The sequence below is a fragment of the Nothoprocta perdicaria genome, unplaced genomic scaffold (genome assembly GCF_003342845.1).
Source record: "Nothoprocta perdicaria isolate Ctin4 unplaced genomic scaffold, notPer1 scaffold_177, whole genome shotgun sequence".
In the NCBI taxonomy this organism is placed as follows: domain Eukaryota; kingdom Metazoa; phylum Chordata; class Aves; order Tinamiformes; family Tinamidae; genus Nothoprocta; species Nothoprocta perdicaria.
In genome coordinates this window covers 1,109,584-1,131,261 of record NW_020454949.1, presented here as the reverse complement: position 1 = coordinate 1,131,261, position 21,678 = coordinate 1,109,584, and the positions used below count along the sequence as shown (strand labels likewise).

The window sequence follows — 21,678 nt, the reverse complement described above, 5'->3', positions numbered from 1 at the left end:
TCCTACTGTCCCCTTTCAGCTGTCCTTGAAGATATGGTGGTCCTTATCTTCGTCTTTAACCGATGTTTGCTGTTTTGTTTCTCTAGTAATGTCCCAGTAACACCTACTATTTTGTCCATATTCTCTCATAATATACCAGCAACAGCAGCAAAAATATGTCATCGGGTGCATTCTCTTCTGAGGTTTCTCATAACAGAATCAGATTTAAACCGAAAGCTGTTGAAGCCAGACTCTTCTCAGGAATATCTCGTGGTAGGACAAGATTCAGTGGGCACCAACTTTCATTTCTCCTAGGTATGGGTTTCTAGAAGGTACAGTGGGAACCATCCCAGAAGACCTGAACCCCATGCTGGGTCCCCACCAGGCTGCAGTGGTTTTGCCCCTCACTCAAATGAAATAAAAGAGGTCTCCAGAGAGCTGCCTAGTGGAAAGCAGTGTTTGCATTATTGGGTAATGGCACATAATGTCTTTCTGGCTCATATTCTTTGTCAGCGCAGAGTTAATTACAACCTGAACTGTTAAATGTTGCACATGGATTTTATTTACTGCCTTATTAATGGCATCTGTTCTCCCAGCCAAACGTCTCGTCTGCTTGCTCTTGTTCAAGGGGACTAGCAGAACTCATTGCATAGGTGGCCTATGCCATCTTACACGCTTTGGCTGGAGAGCGACTTCAAGGACAAAAAAACTGTTTTCATTTGGACCATATTTGTTTGGTTAATGCATTGCCCTCCAGCATTGCAATGTGATGTTCGTTGTGGGGGCGTATGGGTTCAGTGCCCAACCCTGATAACCTGAAACATCTGTTTTTCCATCTGTCTCTGGCTCTGCACCATGCTCCTCTACCATCCTCCCAGGGACTAAGAATGTGTCATATTCTCCAGCAAGTCATGAGTCATGTTATTGGAGGGGGGGGGCTTGTTCCTGCTGACTAAAGAAGTTGAAAGCTGGTTTTGTTAAGCAAGTTTTGTGGCCAGCAGAAGTTACCTGGCTGAAAATCCAATTGAGAAGTCACTGCCTTTGGGGCATGGGGCATAACTGGAGGAGGAGAGCATTTGAAATGGGCAGGTAGGAATGAATCATCAGTCCACACGCAATTCCATCCCCTGTACTGGAGTGACAGCAAGGAAAGATCCCATGCTTTGAGACTTTGGGTAGAAGTTGATGCTCCGAGCTGAGAAGCGTGACTCAGCTGGTCTAGCAAACACAGGCTTGCGTTTTGTGCTACGGCTTCTCAGCAAGGTGCCGGGACTGCTGCTGCAGTCTGATTAGCTGGGAGGCTGCCAGTCACTGTGCCACCTCCTCCTCTCTGCAGTCATCTTGCAGGCAGCTCAGCCCTCTCCTCTCGTCACCGTCTCAAGTGATTAAATGACCTGCTGGAGAGGGATGCAGAGCTGAGCCACTCGTGAGAGGTGCAAAGCGGAGGAGCACGCAATGCAGGAGGAGGAGGCTGCAAGGCAGGTAGGGGCTGCTGTGTCTGTGGCTGAGCTGGGCGTCGGGCACGATGATGGAGGTGGCTGGTAGCCAGTTTTTGGTGTCCGCAGCCAGGGCTTTGCACCTCTGTTCCTGTGGGTGCTGTGACCTTCCTGCTGGAGCTGAGAGGTGACCCGATGCCCGGAGCTGGGCTGAGTGGATCTGTGTTGCGCGCAGCTATATAGGTGGATGGGTGCTTTAGGGTTCAGCCCTCTTCCCAGGGTGCTACTCAATGGAGTGAGGGGGCACAGCATGTGCAATGGGACAGGATTTGCCTGTGGCCGTGGATTTCATTACAAGCAGGTATTCTGGGCATTTTTTTGAGCATAGCTGTGGCACACCTCAGAGTGCCTGTGGAGGACCTGGGGGGAGAGTCCTTCCTGTGCATGCTTGTGGGCATACCATAAATTTGCACCAGCCCACCTTATGGGGCCAGGAGAGCTAGAGATAAAAATTAGGGGGTTTTGCTATTATTTAGGCAGCTCCTCAAATGATTGCATCTGCTTTCAGTAATGCTGATGCAAAAGACCAGTGAGACTGTAAAAAAGCCCTTTTCTCCCTGCTTCTTGGCTGGGGAGCTTCTCTTGGCTTCTTGGTTGAATCTGAGGGAAACCCACCAGCAGGTCAAGACAGGAATGAAACACAACATTAGCCATGATCTTGCTCTGATGTTCCTCTCACAACAGGAAGCCCCCACTGTTCCTTGTGACCTTTGTAAGTTCAGGTATGATGGCAGAGTCTGGTTTGCAGAAAGCCCCAAGTTTTCACGAAACCCAGACAGATGTACCAGTGCATCACCTGAACGCTTTGCTTCCTTCATTGCCTAATCACAACTCCCTTGGAGCAAACAGTGACTGGGGAGGTCCCATCCAGACCCTTCCTGCTTCATTCAACATGCCCTTTCCAAGGCATGAAGGAAGAACGTACCACGCCGTAGCCTCCCTTGCCTGCCAGCACGCCCAGGGCATGTGCACAGGAGACCTCTGCAAGGTCACAAGACCCCCATACAGAGGCATGCAGCCAGCACATTGATGCAGAGCGAGGGCACTGTTTTCCATGCAGAGCCGTGCTTGTTTGCACAAGAGACCCGCTTTCTGCTTTCTCAGCTGCCAGAAATAACCCAGCTGCCTGGAACAGAGAGCAAGCAAGGAAAGCTGCAGGCAGCAGCAGAGCTGGCAGGCCGGGGAGCTCTGCGCTAGTGGGCAGGAGGCAGCAGGCTCAGGAGACAGAAACTGAAGGGCTGAGCACAAGACAAGGCAGTGAGGCAGCGAGGTGATAAAGCTGGAGCCATACCTTGAGCCACCTACAGAGAGGTGTTTCTTCTGTAGGCCCAGGGATGCACTGAGATTGGTTTGCTAGTTGGGTAGCTTGGCAATGGTTCAGAGCACCTAGGTGGACAGAGCGTGGCCCTTTAGCCCTCTGCAGGGCCTGCAATGCTGTGTCCAATGCATTAGGATCTTGACCTTGACTACGATGCAATAACATTCCCATGCCTTGTGTGGCCCAGAGGATGTGTCCTGGCCATGTAATCATAGAATCATTATGGTTCTGTGTAGGATTTTTTTCCTAATATCTAACCTGAACCTGCCCTGGCGCAACCTGAGGCCATTTCCTTTTGCCCTATCCACAGTTATTCTGGAGACTAACCCATGCCACACTACAATCTCCTTGCAGGTATCCCCTGAACCTTCTCTTCCCTATTGAACAAGTTTATCCAAATCTGTAGGATCTTCGTACCCTCAAGGATGTGACAAATCTAACTCTTTTTCACACTCTCTGATGCTCCTTAGCCTTTCTACATCCTCCTTCAGTGACACTACCAGGATAAGAGGTTCATCCAAACCTAATGCAGGCATTACCTCTGCTGCCCCGATGAACACTGAGAGGCTCAGACACACCAGGCAACTGGAGACCTCGACGGCTGCATGTACATGTGGCACCTCAGTCTGCGTCCCCACAGTCTCCCTAGTGCTGGCTTTCTGCCGAGTGGACACCATGACTTCAGTTAAATCATTAGTGAGGGTAATGACCATGGGGAGAGCTCTCTTGCTGAGCTGGGAGGAGAACTGCGACCTGTCTATGCTGCCTACCCACACCAGTGGCTGCGCTAATAGCCACAGGTTTGCTCCTTGAGGCAAGGTCCCCCAGCGTGAGTCTCCTCTCTAGAGGCACCCTACATCTGCTCCTTCAGGGCTTTGTTTTTCCTAGGCTAGGGTTCTTCCGCTCCTGGTGTTTGATGGTCACAGTCGGCCCTCGGAGGCTCTGCCATGGCTCTGTGCCAGCCGGCCACGCCTGGGTCTCATGGAGGGAGAAGGCTCTAATGCTTCGGGAGTAGTGACCGAGCCCAGAAAGTGTAGTAGGTATCTAAATTCCTGGGTCCTGTTCCCCTGAGCAAAGCAAATCAAATTTCTTGTGGACAAGGCAGGCATTGATGTCCTTGTCTAGTGGCAAGTGGCCATGGGTTGTGTCTTTCTGTTTTGGAGGGGCTTGATAAAGGTGTTTAACAGCCCGCAAAGCCTTGCGCTCTGTCAGAGACATGGAGACTGCAGCAAACACATCTGTCCGTAAGCAGCAAGCACATCCTGCATGGTTTTTATGGAAATCTCTGTCTTCTTACTGGCATGAACAGCAGCAGGGCAATATAAAGAGAGGCTGTTGCCAAAGAGCATCCCACAACCACCACCACCACCAAAGGAGTGCCAAACAGGGTATCTCGGAACTTCCAGGCCACATTTATCTTTTTCTTTTTTTTCCCCACTGTACTCAGGATGGAGACGTTCAGGACCTGCCAGCCTAGGAATGCCAGGAAGAGGGCAGAGTGGGGTGCGATATCGCTGCCATGGCTGTGCGCAGCCGACGCATCAAGGTTCTTCCTTCCGAACTGAACAAAGTGTGCCCCGAGAGAGGAGACAGCCCTACCACGCACCCCAGGAGGATGAGTGACTTTGAGGTGGTCCCCAACCTCCGGCAGAGCAGCAGCAGTGTCTCCAAGAGCAGGCGGAAGGCACATTTCTCCTCCAGCAGCAATGAGAAGGCAAGGGTAGGAGGCATGGAGAGAGATGGGAGCTGGCTGCATCACTGTGTTATCCCTTGAAACGTTACTGGTGAATCGCCAGCTGGGTTGGGGGGAACATTAATAAAATATCACTTTAATTTGAGGCATGTGCAGAAAATGACAAACAGCTGAAGTGTATTTGCATGCCCAGCACTTGTACCATCGTCCTGTGGAAGACACTTGGCTTTGTCAGACATGAACTTTCATCCTTCATATCACAAGAAGTATCCAGATGTTACCCAAGAACCAAGGTTTCTCAGCCCTCACATATCAGAAACCCTGAACATCTGCTGCTCTTTTTACTCCCTCAGGAAAATCTTATCTCGTGGATTCCTGAAAACATCCGGAAGAAAGAGTGCATGTACTTTGTTGAAAGTTCCCAGACATCTGACTCTGGGTAAGTCAAACTTTGCTTCATTCCTCTCCCTTGGTAGGAAAGCAGAAGGAGCATTTGGTGAAAAACCTACAGCACTAGAAAATCTCACATTCACACCATTGTTGATATCTACTTTCACAGTGTGTAGCCCTTCTGATGCTTTTGCATGCAAATGTTTCCATCTATGCTTCATCCACACCAGCCTTTATGTTTCTATCAAAGGCTTCAGCAAGTAGAAATGCATTTTTTTCTGATTTTACCCCAAACAATGTTTTGGTTTCTGTGCAATTTCTGAGCTGGAAGGCAAGCTAGGAGGGAGATGCTGGTACACAAGTCATTCTTAATGAAAACACCACTGCTTTCTTCTGAGCTAACTAAATGGGCCACCTGGGTTTTGTCCTTTGGGCTTTGCTTGCTTTTGGACAAACTGGTTGTGTGCTTTCCAGGAGGGTTGTGTGTGAATGCGGCTACCTCAGGGAACAGCACATAGAAGATGCTGCCAAGCCACCCATCTTCCTGGGGAAGGAATGGGACCCCAGCAGGCACATCCAGGAAATGCCCACAGATGCTTTCGGTGACATCTGCTTCACGGGCCTGGGGCAGAAGATGGGAAAGGTGATCTGGTTTTTGCCTCTGTGGTGTTTTGGGAGCCAGGGTCTGTTTAGGGTCCGTGGAAGAGGAAATGTGGGCATTTCCCTCCTTAGTGAAAGGAGATGGTAAAAGCGTGGAAATGGCCCAAAAGCAACACTGACCTAAGCACAGAAAGGCGGGTGTGACAGGATCCCTCCTGTCTTCCTACCCTGTATCCAGTCCTTTTATGAAGCTGTGAGACTGACCTTAATTTTGTGAAGCCCATGCCCCAGGGAAAGACAAGTTCCTTGTCTTTACGTGCGTCTCAATCATGCTGAACCCAGAGAAGTGAAGGGAAACAGAGCCCAGCACCTAGACCTGGGGCAGCAGCAACAGGACTTGCTGGAAAATGATGGGAGAAGTCCACTAGGGCAGGCAAAATTGTCTTGGAAGTGCTCTTTTCCCCTGTCCCTTCATGTTTAACCCTGATGCTCCCTTTCTGCAGTATGTGCGCGTCTCCTCCGATACACCCCCACGGATCATCTACCACCTCATGACACAGCACTGGGGCCTCGATGCTCCTAACCTTCTCATCTCAGTCACTGGGGGAGCTAAAAACTTCATCATGAAGCCAAGGCTGAAGAACATCTTCAGGCAAGGGCTAGTCAAAGTGGCCCAGACCACCGGTAAGAGATGTGCAGGTAGTCCTGAAGACTATAGTTGGAAAGAGGCCTGTTGTGTCACCATGACAGCTGCAGTGAGTTTGGCTGCTGTGGAGGTATATCTGAGCTGGTGCAGAAGGACTGTAGGTCCCCCTCTGAAATACTAGCATCAGGAATAGTCTGTCCTTACTGCAAACAGTGGGATTGAGAGAGAACCTACTGTGCGGAAGAAGGCATCTCTCATGCTGCCAGGGCTTGGTGTATTGGGAAGGGAAGATTTCTTTTCGGGGATAGAGCATTGCTGAGGACTAGATCTTCCTACTGCTATGTAGGGGGATGTGAGCAGGTCACTGCAAGCAGACCCCCTCCCTTCCCAAGTCTCTTTCTGACCTCCAGGGGCTTGGATCATCACAGGGGGGTCCCACACTGGTGTGATGAAACAGGTGGGAGAGGCAGTACGAGACTTCATCCTGAGCAGCAACTACAAGGAGAATGAGATTGTCACCATTGGCATAGCCACCTGGGGAACCATATACAACCGGGACACCCTCATCTGCCCCATGGTGAGATGGGCTGAGTTGCAGATACTTTCATTTTGCCCATGCCTGTGCCACCAGTGAAGTCTTAACTGATGGGAAGGGGTGCTCCAAGAGTGGCTGTGGCCAGCAGCACTAGCAAAGTGTAGTCAGAACAGGAGTGCTGGCCCCTGGCCCTTGCTCTCCAAGCAGCCCCTCCACCATACCCAGTGTCCTGTATGGGTACATTACTACTCCTGGAAGGACCCTTGGGTGTCAGGGAGGAGCCTGGGAGGGCAGGTGGAGCAGAGACAGAGAGGCCTTGGGGGAAGGCTGACATGAGCACTCAAGAGATAGCAGTCAGAGTTGTTGGCCGGGCTGCCCCAGCATGCTGACCTGTTCCCGTTCCATGTGGTGCTTGCTTGGGTATGCAGTGACCCACCTGAACGCTATGAGACTTTGTGCAGTGTGTCTCCTGTGGTACCTTGCAGGGTGGTTTTCCAGCTGAGTATGTACTGGATGAGGAGAACCAAGGTACCCTGTCCTGCCTGGACAGCAACCACTCCCACTTCATCCTGGTGGATGACGGGACCCATGGGCGGTACGGTGTGGAAATTTCCCTGAGGACCAGGCTGGAGAAATTCATTTCTGAGCAGACAAAGGTGAAAGGAGGTAACAGCAGCAACTCTCCAAGCCTGAGGCAGGGGAGTGAGGGAGGTGGGATGAAGTGTCCATTAAAAAGCACTGCCCCTCTGGTGAGAAGGGAGGCAGTGAACTGGCTTCCCTGGAGGGTGGAATTTGATGCTCATGAAACAGGGACCATGTTTCCTGTCCGGTTCCTCAGTGGCCCAAATCGAAGTACATTTTTCTGACAGAGGATGGCTTCAGGACATGTCAGGAAACTTTTCCTTGTCCTTCTGGCATCTGGCATGTGTTGGATGATACTTCCACTCTTACCTTTTGCACTTCACTGCCCAAGGGAGCAGTTCAGCTGCAGGAAGGCTCCACTCTTTATAGAGCTGACCTTCATCTCCGCTTCTCTGCAGGAGTTGCAATCAAGATCCCCATCGTGTGTGTGGTGCTAGAAGGAGGCCCTGGCACACTTGATGTAAGTATCCTGTCCTGCCTTCTCCCAGCAGAGCTGAGAGGGTACAATGGAAAGGAAAACCTGTGACATGGGCAGCCAGGGTCCAGAGCTGCAGGACTGCCTCTTCCTTGGAGGTGCTGCTCCCCTGGTGTTGGCAAAGACCTGGTGTCAACGTGTTCCTACGTTAGCTGAAATGCAGTTGGATAGAAGTGATGTAGTGAAGCAGTGGGGTTTTCAAACTCAGTGGGACTTTTCTGGTCTCTGAGTGTGATTGGAATCAGTATCCCTGCTCTCTTGCAGACCATTTACAATGCCATCAACAATGGGACCCCCTGTGTGATTGTGGAGGGCTCTGGTCGCGTGGCTGATGTCATTGCACAGGTGGCCAGCCTGCCTGTCTCCAGTATAACCATTGCCTTGATCCAGAAGAAGCTGAGCATGCTCTTCCATGACACCTACGAGTACTTCACTGAGAGCAAACTAGTGGAGTGGACTAAGAAGGTGAGACTCTCATGTAGATTGCCCCTTTCCCAAGCATGTGGTGATCTAAAGGGACCTAGGTATTCTTACCCATGAACAGCAGGTCTCCCCATATGACGTTTGGGCCTGAGCTTCCCCCCAACACCCTAGATCCCCTGGCAATGCTCAGCATTGGCCAGGTGGGCACCCTGTGGCTCAAGCTCAACCCCTCCCCTTTGGTTAGAAAGATGTCAAATGGGAATAACTGCATCGAGACTGGGAGACACAGGTCAGAGGGCCTGCAGGCAGCCCAAGAGGATCAAGGCATTGTCCCAGGCAGGACATGGATGCACAGAAGGCTGTAGGAAGTAGCAGGGAGGAGATGTTGTTGCTGCAGTGTAACTTGCCCATGATTTTCCTTGCAGATCCAAGACATTGTGAGGAGTCGGCAGCTCCTAACAATTTTCAGAGAGGGCAAGTATGGCCAGCAGGATGTGGATGTTGCCATCCTGCAGGCCCTGCTCAAAGGTGAGGGGCTGGGCGCTGCTTGGGTGCATGGAGAGAGGAGAATGGGACAGGGGTCGTGAGGCACCTCCTACATATGCTTGGCTTATGGGCTCTCAAAAGACTCCCTAGACCTTGTGATGATGAGCCGGACAGCTCATGGGGTTTTCCCAAAGGCAGAAGTGGTGGTGTGTTGCAGGCAGGCTAAAGGCACCTCAGCAGTGTTCCCACCTGGTTTCCTATGCAGAGAACTTCTGGTGTGTGGTGAAGACACTCTTAGAGCCAAGTGCTTGGCTTGATTAGTCTGTGTAGAATGTGAACAAGATGGGGGATGTAAGGATTGAGTGAAGAGATCTTTTTTTTTTCCCCCAAAGGGCCCAGTTTCCACAGGGGATTCCAGATAATATCTTCCTGCAGAGTAAATATCTTCTGTTTCTCACCCATATCCTTTGAATGCAGCATCCCGAAACCGGGACCATTTTGGCCATGAGAACTGGGACCACCAGCTGAAGTTAGCTGTGGCCTGGAATAGGGTGGACATTGCTCGGAGTGAGATCTTCACGGATGACCATGAATGGAGGGTGAGACAGGCCTCCTCACATGCCTATGCTACTTGTCTGCTGCATGGCTTCCACAAGAGACAAAGAGCTTAGGGCAAAACCCTTGCTCAAGAATAACACCATACCCCCATATGAGCATGGAGCATGGTGAGGCCCCACTCTGTGGCCCCAGAGCCCCTGATCTCTGCCTCTGGCCTGACAGCCCACAGATTTGCACCCCATGATGGCAGCTGCCCTGATCTCCAACAAACCGGAATTTGTCAAGCTGTTCCTGGAGCAAGGAGTGCGTCTCAAGGAGTTTGTCACTTGGGATGTCCTGGTTTACCTCTATGACAACATAGCGCCGTCCTGCCTGTTCCACAGCAAGCTGCAGAAGGTCCTGCTGGAAGAGAAGGAGCACACAGCTGGCTCCAAAATGCCAAGAGTCCAACTGCACCACGTCTCGCAGGTGCTACAGGAGCTGCTAGGCCGCTCCACACAGCCGCTCTACCCCAAGCCCAAGCAAACGGAGCGGCCCCGGCTTCCCATCCCTGTTCCACACATCAAGCTCAACGTATGCATATCCACATTACGTAGTGGTAGGGTGGCATTTGGGAGGGGGAGTCTAGAAACAATCCCTGGGCTTGCAGTCAGCTTGCTGCTCTCTTGCCCACTCAAGATTCCTCATTTAAAGTAGCTTAAATCTCTACCTAGGTGATCTGTCCCACATCCAAGGTGCAATCCCCACCCTGTTACGATGACCCTTGTGAGCCTGCACCCGTGTCCTGCACCCATGGCACTGTGTGACTCTGGTGGGCAAGGCTCACCAGGCTATAGAATAGAGACACTCCATGTGCACTGCACAGGCTGAGCACATGCTCAGCCTGGAAGTAGTGGCATTTCCACTACTTCCAAGGCAAGTCCAGCCTTGGTCACTGCCACTGTTTGCAGAAAACGCCTTTCCACAGGTGCTGGTGGCAGCACAGGTTTTGAGGGGGTCTTCTGTGGAGGGGTCGCGTCTGCTCTTGGCTGCCTATTAACATGGGGAATGGGTCTAACTGCTGCATGCCCTGCAGGTTCAAGGGTCAAGTCTCCGGTCCCTCTACAAGCGCTCTGCCAACCGAGTCACCTTCACCATGGACCCAGTCCGTGACCTGCTCATCTGGGCTGTGGTTCAGAACCGCAAGGAGCTGGCAGAAATCATCTGGACACAGGTACTACAACCCAAGGTTCTTGGTCTCAGCTCTAAGGCTCAGATAAGCCAAACCTCCCATCCTCAAGAGGCAATATACCAGTTGCTGGGATTCAGGATGGCAGGAGAGTCACCCACAGACCTATAGCAGTGCCCAAGCCAAAGGAGAGCCAGCAAGCAAGCCTGTGACAGCTCCCCACTGCCCACGTATGCTTGAAATTTAGTCCCAGCTGCATACCATGAGCATGCCAGGCTCAGTAGTTGGGTCACCTGTCCCTTCACCCCCAGCCTCCCAGCACAAAAGCTCCCATAATGGAAGGCTGCTCAACCTTTGCCATAGAAATCTGTCCTTCACATGCAGCAGTCAGCTTGCGAGACCTTTTCCCATGGTGCAGGAGACCTGAAGGGCTCAGCAGATCTCCTGGGAATATGTAGGATAGGACCAGAATCCCAACCTCCCTCTGGCCTCTTCTGTTCTAGAGCCAGGACTGCATGGCGGCTGGTCTGGCCTGCAGCAAGATCCTGAAGGAGCTTGCCAAGGAAGAAGATGACACCGACACCACCGAGGAAATGCTGGCCCTGGCTGAGCAGTATGAGCACAAAGCTATCGGTGAGTGGGAGGTGGATTGGCAGTATAGAGCTCTTCTCTTGTCCTGTAGCACTAACTGGCTTTGCCCTTCTCCACAGGCTGTACGTTGGGGTGACGGGTGGGGAGGACAATGTCAAACAAGGGTCCCCTAATCATGGCAGTGGTGGTGAGGGCTGTGCTCCAGCTGACACTGCAAGTGTAGAAGAGGAAATGCCAAGGGCAGATGATGCTGCAGTATCCAGATCCCGCTACAAAGGCCAACTCTACAGGCATATTATTGAGTGCCAAGCTGGCCCTGGAGCTCATTCATGCTTTCCTGATCTCTGCCTGGCTAGGGGTGTTCACAGAGTGTTATCGCAAGGATGAAGAGAGAGCCCAGAAACTCCTCACCCGTGTGTCTGAAGCCTGGGGGAAAACAACATGTCTGCAGTTGGCACTGGAGGCCAAGAACATGAATTTTGTATCTCATGGGGGTGTGCAGGTGAGTTGCCGGTGGTGGTGCATGTGCTAGAAGTACCTATACCTCCCTTGCTCCAGATTAAGGATTTCTCATTTGTAGGACTGAGGCTCAAATAGCTGGGCTGTGCTCTGCATCCCCATTCCTAGGGCTCAGAGGTTGATATAACCCTGCACCCCATGGTGAACTGTGCCATGGGCCTGTTGATCTCCTTCCTGCTCTATGCTAGTGGGGATCAATTGTCCCCAGGACTCCTACAGAGCTGACCTGGACTTCTCAGGGGCTAGATCCAGCCTAGTGTCTGTCCCTCAGCCAGACTAGCCAATTGCGCCATGAGTTGTGCCCTGTGTGGAGAGGGGCTGACTGTAACTGGTGCTCCTCTTTCTTCTTACAGTCCTTTCTAACCAAAGTGTGGTGGGGGAAGATGTGTGTGGACAACGGGCTCTGGCGAGTCATTGTGTGCATGCTGTTCTTCCCTCTTCTGTACACCAGCCTCATCACCTTCAGGTACCTCTCACAGCTAGGGGGATGTGCATTGAGGCAGGGGTTTCCTCCAAGCATCACCATTCGGCTGGCTCACTGTGACCACGGTGGTCAGGAGTCTTTCCTTCACAGAGCCAGTCCCACATGCACCCAAGAACACCCTGTGTGCCTGCACTTTCCGCCCCACTGTGGTACCTGTAGCCCCTTGGGAGGTTGAAGTGCCCCAGGATCACATCCTCGCCCCATCCTCGTCAGGACAGTCTACATGGAGCACCACATAGGTTGGGAGAAGCTATTGTAATGTCTCCTTGGACAGCATGTGGCTTGGGAACAGATAAGCCAACAAGATCTCCCCAACAGGTTGTCATGGGAGCTCATTATTAGTAACACACTGCAAGGTTGGAGCAGTGTTCCTCATGGGCGTTGCTAGCACATAGATCTCAGATAGCTGAATCAAGTGTTTGTCCCTTCCTCCCTTCAGAGAGAAGAGGCTGCAGCCCCTGGGCTGCCTGACACGTTTGAGGGCCTTCTTCACGGCACCTGTTGTCATCTTCCACATGAACATCCTGTCTTACTTCACCTTCCTCTTGCTCTTCGCCTACGTCCTGATGGTTGACTTCCAGCCACTGCCATCCTGGCGGGAATACCTCATCTACTTCTGGCTCTTCTCCTTGGTGTGTGAGGAGACCCGTCAGGTACAGCATGGACAGGGGGAGGTGTCTGGGGAGGAGGTGACGGGATCCAGGCACAGCAGCCTAAGGGGGAGCCATGCCTCTGGGTGCTCACAGAAAGTCTCTATGTAGCTCATGTGCTGCCTCTTGTATATCCATCCAGTCAAAGAAGTGTTAGCAGAAGGAAATACCAGATCTCTCATGTCTCCCGGGACACAGAATTTCCTCAGCTACAACTGACCTGGCCCTGGCTACCTACAGACAGACACTCTGTCTAGTGTTGAGTATGTCAGGAGATGAAGGGACCACTTCTTTCCTTGGGCTTTTGTTGCTAGGAGCATTTCCAGGCTTTGCATTTCTTTTTTTTTCAGCTTTTGTTTCAGCACCTCTCTCTGCTTATCTTCATTGAACAAAGGAGCTTCTTTTTTTCCTCAGATATCTCTTCCTATGCTCCTTTCATGCCCTTGTAGAAAACCCTGTAGGCTAAGGTTGACTCCAGGTAAGCAAGACAGTCCAGCAATGGTCAGTTGATCTGTGCAGTCCCCATTCTGTACATTGCATGTGAACATCCTACAAGGTTTTCACCAAATTACTAACTCATCCTCTTCCCAACAGCTGCTATATGACCCAGATGGGCTTGGGATCCTGAAAAAGGCTTCCCTGTACTTCAAGGACTTCTGGAATAGGTTGGATGTCTGTGCCATTCTGGTCTTTATCACAGGATTGACCTGCAGGTGAGCTGTAGGGCTGTTTACCTGGCAGCACAGAGACTCGAAGCTGCTATTTTAGGCTTCAGGCAGACCCAATCTGGGGCAATAGAATTGTGTACGTTTTCTAAATTACAATTTATTCTTCAAAAGACCAATGAAGGTTTTCATGGTCACATGATTAATTCTTACTGACTTCTCTGTGTTTTCAGCTCTTTTTAGGAGTGATGTTTTCTGTGCTGCAACTCTCAGCACTCTGGTAAAGCTTGGTAGTTTTGCGGAGCTTTAATACTAGGAATTCAGAAGAAAATCTAGCCTCTTAGCACTGAGATGTTTCCTTTCCTCTGTTCTGTGCTCAGGCTGATCCCATCTACTTTGTATCCTGGGCGGATCATACTGTCACTGGCTTTTATTATTTTCTGCTTGCGCCTGATGCATATTTTCACCGTCAGTAAGACGCTGGGGCCCAAGATCATCATTGTGAAACGCATGGTGAGAGTTCCCCTCCACTCCGTCAGGCCTGGCTCTCAGCTCGAGCAGCCAGATGCCTGCATGGAATGTGCCACCCATGTTATGCTATGCCAGAGAGTTCTTTGCTCTAAGACACAATTTTACTTTGCCTGTGTCTTTGCAGATGAAGGATGTCTTCTTCTTCCTCTTCCTGCTTGCAGTATGGGTGGTGTCTTTTGGGGTTGCCAAGCAGGCTATCTTGATCCACAATGAGGAACGTGTGGACTGGCTTTTCCGTGGAGTCGTCTACCACTCCTACCTGACCATCTTTGGGCAAATCCCCTCTTACATTGATGGTAAGGGATGCCTGCTTATCGATGCGATGCCTGCTTATGAGCAGAGTAGATCTGTGACAAGGCTGAGGGATGCCATGCTCATCCTGCAGTCTGTCTAGTTCCTGCTCTGCTTGCCCATAGGAGTTCTACAAAGGACTGTCCTCCCCAAGCGTATCATAGGCAGGAGACCAGGAGGGAGTAATGATGGAGCTGGAGTCCTACTCTGGCACATCCTGAGCATCCACATGATGCCAAACCCAGGGGCTGAAGTTGCCCAACTGGCTGAGATATCACATTGGCAAACTCATGAGAGCAGATTGCCAGCTGGCATGAGTTGATCTCATTCAGCTATAAAGCTGGTGAAATAAGCAGAGCACTTGGGACAGAACAGACATTGCAGGTCAAGCTCAGAACCCTGTGTGCATGGCAGCGGCTAAAAGCTCTGCAAGGTGCTGAGCTCCCTTGCCACTGGCTACTGTTGATTACAACATGCTCCCTGAGATACCATGAGGTCTGGCTGTGCTGGAGTTGTGCTGTGCTCGCTTGCAGGGGTCAACTTTAACATTGATCAATGCAGCCCCAACGGGACCGACCCCTACAAGCCCAAGTGCCCAGAAACCAATGAGGATAGCAAGGAGCCCATCTTCCCAGAGTGGCTGACGGTCATCTTACTGTGCCTGTACCTGCTTTTCACCAATATCCTTCTCCTGAACCTCCTCATCGCCATGTTCAAGTGAGTCTGACCTGGCCCCATGGCCCTGATCAAGCTTGCTTTGCTTGCAGGTAGGGTCAGGGCCTCACATGCTGTGAGAGTGCAAAGAGAGGCTTCGGGATATCCTGACTGGGTCTTGGAGGCACTTCATAGGCAGACGGAAGAAGTATAGACTCAGAACTGGTCAGAGAGATGGGGCAGGAGGTGTGACAGCATGCAGGTGTGCTGTATGCTCTTACAGCACGGCTGATGCCCAGGCTCTGCCTCTGCAGCTACACATTCCAGCAGGTCCAGGAGCACACGGACCAGATCTGGAAGTTTCAGCGACATGATCTGATCGAGGAGTACCATGGCCGCCCTCCTGCGCCTCCCCCCTTCATCCTGCTCAACCACCTGCAGCTCGTGGTCCAGCGGATCCTGCTCCGCAGGCCAGCCACACGCCACAAGCAGCTCAGTGAGAAACAACCTCTCTCCTCCCTTCCTTCACTCCCTCCCTGACTCATGGCGTGGTGCATCGAGGCACATGGATTGGCCTCTGGGCTGTGGCACCATGGCCCGAGATACTCAGAGATTGAACAGTTCCCTGTTCTGAGCACCACCATTCCCTTCTTCTGGCAGAAGAGAAGCTGGAGAAGAATGAAGAAGCTGCCCTCCTCTCCTGGGAGATGTATCTGAAGGAGAATTACCTGCAGCACCAGCAGTGCCAGGAGAAGCAGAGCATGGAGCAGAGGATCCGAGACATTGCACAGAGGTACCAGGGTGTCCTCCTGTCCAAGGGCAACCTGGGCAGAAATCTGGTAGTCTGGGCTGTTGTAACCTTGGCTGTGCACTTAGGCAAGGGAGGGAATGCTCACAGGACCTCTGAGGATGGGGAGGCACTAACATGGAGTGGGCTTCTGGCCTCCTACACCAGACCCAGCTCCAAAGGAGTCTCCTCTTTGTGCTGCCCCTTCAGAGTTGATGTACTCGCAGACTTGCTGAATTCGGATCGCGTGAAGAGGACAGGGCTCGTGGAGCAGAGACTGGTCACCTTGGAAGAGCAGGTGAGACAGAAGTTGAACAACTGCCCTGGATAGGTGAGGTTGTTCAAGTGTCAGCTGAACTACATCAGTGAAAGAAAACTATCAGGGCAGAAGGTAACTCCTTTCCCAAGGAGACCTTTCTTGACAATTTCTAGTCCAAAGCTGAGCAGTGCAGTGCAGTGCTGAGAGGGAAAGGTCTGTGTGCCCCAGTGCCTGCTGGTTCTGGCAGTATGGGAAGGGGTTGATGACTTCTCCTATCCCTTACAGATGCATCAGAGTGCTAAAGCCTTGAACTGGATGATGCAGGCCCTGCATGGGAATGGCTTTGGTTTAGACAAGGACATGCCACCCCTGGGTAAGCAGAGCTAGTCTCCACCCTGCCCCTGGTGACCAGGGCAGAGCGAACCCTCGTGCCCCTGTGTTAAAGAGCAAAGCAGAGACTCTGGGCTCCTTTGGTATGGGAGGTTTTGGGGCCACCTCATGTGACAGATGCTTCACCTGCTTCATCCCTCAGACCACCTGCAGAACTGAGGTCTCTGTGAAATTGTCCAGCCTGTCCTGTGGCCATTCTCACCCTCAATTCCCCACTTTGGAGCTCTCTGCGAAGCCCATTTCCAAGTCTTTTCATGGCCAGCCACCAGTCAGCAGAGTCACAACCCACAGAATCAATATCGCTTTGACTCCGCACTCAGTATGGTGGGATCTCAGTCTCTGTGTCTGCCTTGCAGTCTCCAGCAAAACCTCGGAAATGAGAGAGTTTGACCTGGAGGAGAAAACTGAAGAGATGAAGCCCCCATACCATGTGCTTGCTCGAAACCTCCTGTATCCAGGGTCTCACACTGTCCGCTTTCCTGTGCCGGATGAGAAGGTGCCCTGGGAGGTAGGAGCTCTGACCGTGGGGAGCAGGGCCTGGCAGGCTCAGCAGCGGCAGGAGGGGGTTTTGTACTTCTCCAACAGACAGTAGGAGGTGGGGACATGTCAAGGGGAATGGCCATGTCATTGCGTCTACCTCCAAATTGAAAAGAGACAAATTTGGGAGCTTCTGTTCTCCCGTGTCCTTGGACAAGAAGCCTCATGAGAATGCTGCTAGTAAGCAACCCAGAGCTGAGTCTTTGCTTGGCAGAGGGCCCATCCATGGGTTGAGATGCCTCCTTTGGGAAGTGTTTCGGTTGCCATCAGGAGAATAGCACTGGGACTCGCTTGGAATGTCCTGGGCTGCTCCAGATGGGGATGGCCATGCTTTTTTTCACTGTTAGTGAGTCTGCCCCATTGCCAAAATCCTGCAGGGCACCTGCACTGGGGAATGGCAGTTACAGTGAGACTCTGTTCCCAGGTAAACTGCACCTCTGGAGCTCTCAGAGAGAAAGGGAGAAGCAGACATCATTCCTGCTGGGATGTCAGGGATATGCTGTTAGGAGACAGAGGGGGAATAGCATTTACTACCTCATTTCCTGAATCGGGGCCTGCTCTGGGGCTGTCTCGGCCAGGAGCAGGGTCTGGCACCAGCTGCTGTGAATGCACAAGTGAGGCACTGGTCCTCCTGCTGAGATCCTGAGTTCAGCTCCAGAGAGGACAGAGCCAGCTCCTGGGCTCTACATGCCTCCAGGCTTGATGCCAAGAGCTAGATGAAGAGAAAGACTGGGATAGAAAGTAATCCCATGAGTTCTGGTCCCTGCCTGCCCCCAGAGTGATGCTGTCATCAGAGCAGGGATGTGAGCTGGGCCTAATGCCACCATATGCTCTGCAGGTGGAGTTCCCACTCTACAATCCTGTCTCCTACTCGGCTAACCACAATGATATGGCTGTGCAGGACCCGTTCAGCCTGTGAGTGTCCTCCCCAGTCCTTTTCCTGAAGCTCCTGCTCCTTTCCCCTGCCCTGACTATTTGTATCCTGCTGTCCAGGTCCTTAGAGTCACTCCTGAAGATAAATTACAATGCCATGGATGGGCTGATCAACCGGCAGAGCTTCCACGGCCTCTATGCAGTGCAGGATGGGCTGCCACTGTGAGTCTGTTGCCCAAAAGGATGGATGGGTGAAGTGAAAATAGGGAAATGGGAAACATGTGCCTAGGGCCCACACGCCTGTGCTACCAAGAACCTTTGCAAAATACCATTAAAGCCAAAAAATGCTGTCCTGGCCATATGTGACAGGAGGGCCTGGGTGTATCAAATATACCTTCCATTTTCCAAGCAGCTAATGGTTGAGCATGGAAATAATACATTTTATTCAGGGCCTTTCCAAAGCATCCCCAGAAGCTCAGAACACTAATGGTGCTGTGCTGGGAAATTCTAAGTTTAAGCAACCTCACAGTCTGAGGTGAGGCACCCTGATGCCTTCTCTCATGCTTTCTCCCTGCTAGGAATCCCATGGGCAGGACGGGTCTACGAGGCCGTGGGAGCCTGCACTGCTTTGGACCCAACCATGCCCTGCACCCAGTTGTGACCCGGTGAGTGCATGGAATCTGTGAGGGGTGCTGCTCCAGGACTGGTGTCGGGAAGTGGTGCCAGGGGTGCAGGTGGGCATGGGGACACAAAACTATTCCAGGAAGATGGGGTTCTCTGGTAAATCTCTTTGCTGCCCTCTCAAAGTGGGAACCTTTGCCAACATGCTGGGAAAGGGGGAACCAAGTTCTGCTGCAGAGTCACAGGGCTCTCTCTCACAGCTGGAGGAGGAATTCAGATGGATCCATTATCAGGAAGAGCTTGAAGAAGATGCTGGAAGTCTTAGTTGCCCAGTACCCCCTGTCGGACGTCTGGGCGCTGCCTGGGGTAAGAGTTAGCTGAAATCCTCTGGCTCAGAAGAGTCCATGTAGGCCAGGGGCCCACCTGAGCCCAAGATCTGCTGGCCTAGCAGATGCACTTTGGGGGAAAAAAAAAAAAAAAGAAATGGAAGTGGATTTCATAGACCTCTGTCTGATGAGGTCCCTTCTGCCCACAGCAGTGTGTGGCCACAGGGTCTCTGATGCACCAAACTGGCTGCAGTGAGGGAGGGAGGGCTGCCTTGGCCCATGGTCAGGCCCCTCTGGTGACATCTGCTTTGGTGCAGGGGTCACTGGAGCCGGGCGAGCTGCTACCACTGAAGCTCAAGTGGATCCTGCGAAGGGAGTTCTGGCCCCAATTCCAGAACTTGTTGAAACAAGGCACAGAGGTACGGGGCCATAAGGTGTCATGGCACTACGCGAGGCTTACAGAAGTAGGGCAGCAGTGTAAAATCCCTTTTTGCCAATGCTCATGCAGAGCCCTCGGGCTGGGGTAGGAATAGTTGGTGGAGGAGGAACAGCACGATGGCCTGAGACCATTTCCAGATCTGAGAGGTACCAACCCATCGTAGCAGACTGGTGGGCGCATGCACCCACTGCAATCATTTTTCATGGCTGTAGCTCAGAGGACACATAATGCAAACAGGTCACAGCTCTCCAGCAGAGGAGAGAAGTGGTAAAGCAATATCCCCTCCACCTCAGCACATGCACCCAGTTGGTTATGAGATTCATGGGACCTCTCGGTGCTGTCGGAGAAGTGTCCAGGGCTCTGGTAATACAGCAGTCCTCTTCCATGCACAGATACATAAGGGGTACCTCGACGATCCCCGCAACACGGACAATGCTTGGGTTGAGACTGTTGCCATCAGTGTGCATTTTGATGACCAGAACAATGTGGAAATGAAGCGGATGAACTCGGTAAGGGCTTCTTGCCTCCATAAGTCTTTAACCTGTCTCTGAGCAAGCATGGAGCAGATGGGACCACAAGCAAGGCAGATCCGCCCACCAAATCCATTTGGTTTCAGATCTTACCCTCATCAAGGGTGGATTTCTCCAGCTGCATGAGCTTTCTCCATGCAGCAGAAATATATCATGGGGTAACAAAGCAATGGAGAATCCCAAAAGAACAGGCAGGAGGCTGGGGGCTGGACAGATGTGCCTGCTATGCCTTCTTGCCTGCAGCATGCAGTATCTTTTGTCCCTTTCAGTTCCTGCAAGGCTGTGATCCAGAGCTGTGCATCCGCTGGCAGGTCCTGGACAAGAGGATGCCTCTGCATGCCAACCACAAGTTGCTCCTGCACAAGGTCTCAACCCTCCTAGGCTCCTACTACTGAGTCCTCCAGAATACCCCAGGGCTCCTGCTGCCCTGGACCAGAACCCTCTTCGGGACTATCCCCAGCTTCGCTCTGAGACCAGGGGCAGCTGATGGAGACAAGGTCTTCTCTCCCTTCATGAATGTACATGTCAGGTCTCTGGGAGAAGAAATGTCCTTTGCCCACCACCATTCACTGCATCCACCACCAAGCTCTTGGGCACAAGGGCTGTCAGGGCAGTGACCATGCACCATGCTGGTCACTGCTGGGGCTGGAACCCCATGGACCCATCCTTTGAAGGAGCAGAGGTCAATTCTAGCCCATCTCTTGGTGCTTCCTCATCGGCCAAGCCAAGTCATTAGCCCAGGGACAAGCAGATTCCCAGGACCATTCCTGTAAGGCTTCCCTTCGCTCAGTGAGTTTATAGCTTCATGCCTCCAAGCAGGTGCCCCACATATGCCGTGCTGTTGCCTGACCCTGCCTGCATACACCGAGTGCCATGTTGTAGCTGAATTCCTTCCTTCTGTGCAAGCCAAAGCATGGATGTCCTGTGCTAAAGGTCACCTGCCTGCCCCAACTCCTCACACAGGTGAGAGAAAATGGACAACTTGCTGGGACTCAGGTGGTCATGCTCTGTGGCCCCTTGGGCGAGAAGGGACCAAAGAGGGAACATTAGCGGGACCATCTCAGATATCTCTGCTCTTAAGGGGTCCTTCTCTGCTCTTAAGGGGTCCTTCACTTTTACCTTTTCTGATGCCTGGTGAAAGGAGAACATGACACAGTGGGGACAGTCTCCAGGGGCTCTTGATAACCTCAGAACAGTCCCATGGGACTGGTTACTATGCTCAGGGAGGGATTTTCCTTCCTCTAAATCCTCCCAAAGGATCAGACATTGGGCAGATGGAACTATCCTTCCCACGCTGGTGGCCATCACAGCACAACTGCAGCTTTGCTGGTGATGCACTGGGACTCAGTGAGATGGGCAGGCAATTTAGTCAACCCAGCTCAATAAACTGTTCATTAAATAATTATCAGCTGTGGCGTTACAGCTGTTTAACCAGCGGACATGCGCGGAGGCCGCGTTCAGAGCAAACTCCTGGGGTGAGCCCAGTTTGCACATTCCCAACCTTCAGCTCCCAGCACCGCCCCGGCTCCCCGCCGCGCCGCCCCGGGCCCCGGTGCCGCCCCGGCACCAAGCCAAGGACCGCCCGTCCCTGGGCCACAGGCAGCAGCAGCCGCAGCAACAAGTGGGGACAGCACCTCGCCTGCCGCTGGTACCGGTGCCGAGCCGGAGCCGCGCGGAGCGGGAGCCGCACGGAGCCGAACCGCCCCGGGAGCAGCAGGTAAGAGGCTGCCCAGGGTGAGCGGCCGGGAGCGGGGAGTGCTGGTGCCCAGGGATGCTGATGTATTAAAGGATGCTCTTTATCAGCGGGACAAAGGTACCCAACGGATGCTGGTACCCGAGGGAGGCGGATGCCTTACGAGTGCTGGTACCACAGGGAGGGTGTCTTCTCCCACAAGACTTTCTGCGTGCTGCTCACTGCCCGGCTCATCTGCTGAGCTCGCCATGGGCAAGTTCATCCCTGGGGAAAAGGCTCCATGAGGCTCACAGGGTCCCTTCCCACCAACAAGCCCCTCTGTGGAGGTCTCTTAGGTCTCTTACCCCCAGCTCGGCTGCAGCAGCAGATGTATGTGGTGAGGTTTGTGAGTCCTGGATCACCCCCATTACCGTGATATTCAGTGGCTCC

The 21,678-nt window shown here is 52.4% G+C and overlaps 1 protein-coding gene across 1 annotated transcript; it reads left to right on the top strand.

Moving 5' to 3' along the window:
• Positions 1-1,337: 1,337 nt before the first annotated feature.
• On the top strand, positions 1,338-20,912 carry TRPM2 (transient receptor potential cation channel subfamily M member 2). The gene is made up of 34 exons (XM_026036391.1): positions 1,338-1,461; positions 4,241-4,513; positions 4,840-4,925; positions 5,351-5,519; positions 5,980-6,160; positions 6,533-6,699; positions 7,143-7,323; positions 7,698-7,759; positions 8,039-8,239; positions 8,623-8,725; positions 9,161-9,282; positions 9,464-9,814; positions 10,317-10,454; positions 10,913-11,042; positions 11,357-11,502; positions 11,873-11,985; positions 12,443-12,656; positions 13,248-13,366; positions 13,699-13,831; positions 13,974-14,145; positions 14,674-14,857; positions 15,109-15,290; positions 15,455-15,587; positions 15,792-15,879; positions 16,126-16,213; positions 16,587-16,738; positions 17,606-17,682; positions 17,761-17,862; positions 18,219-18,305; positions 18,522-18,627; positions 18,905-19,006; positions 19,419-19,535; positions 19,826-19,921; positions 20,376-20,912. Exons 2-34 carry the CDS (start codon positions 4,313-4,315, stop codon positions 20,403-20,405), a joined length of 4,533 nt encoding a protein of 1,510 aa, XP_025892176.1. The 5' UTR covers positions 1,338-1,461; positions 4,241-4,312; the 3' UTR covers positions 20,406-20,912.
• The last annotated feature ends 766 nt before the right edge of the window (positions 20,913-21,678 follow it).

Bases quoted from the DNA above. Each gene is read 5' to 3' on its own strand.
- TRPM2 (XM_026036391.1), top strand. From the start codon at position 4,313: ATGGCTGTGCGCAGCCGACGCATCAAGGTTCTTCCTTCCGAACTGAAC. The intron at 12,657-13,247 runs GTACAGCATGGA...TCTTCCCAACAG, and splicing joins TGTGTGAGGAGACCCGTCAG to CTGCTATATGACCCAGATGG. The intron at 13,832-13,973 runs GTGAGAGTTCCC...GTGTCTTTGCAG, and splicing joins TCATCATTGTGAAACGCATG to ATGAAGGATGTCTTCTTCTT.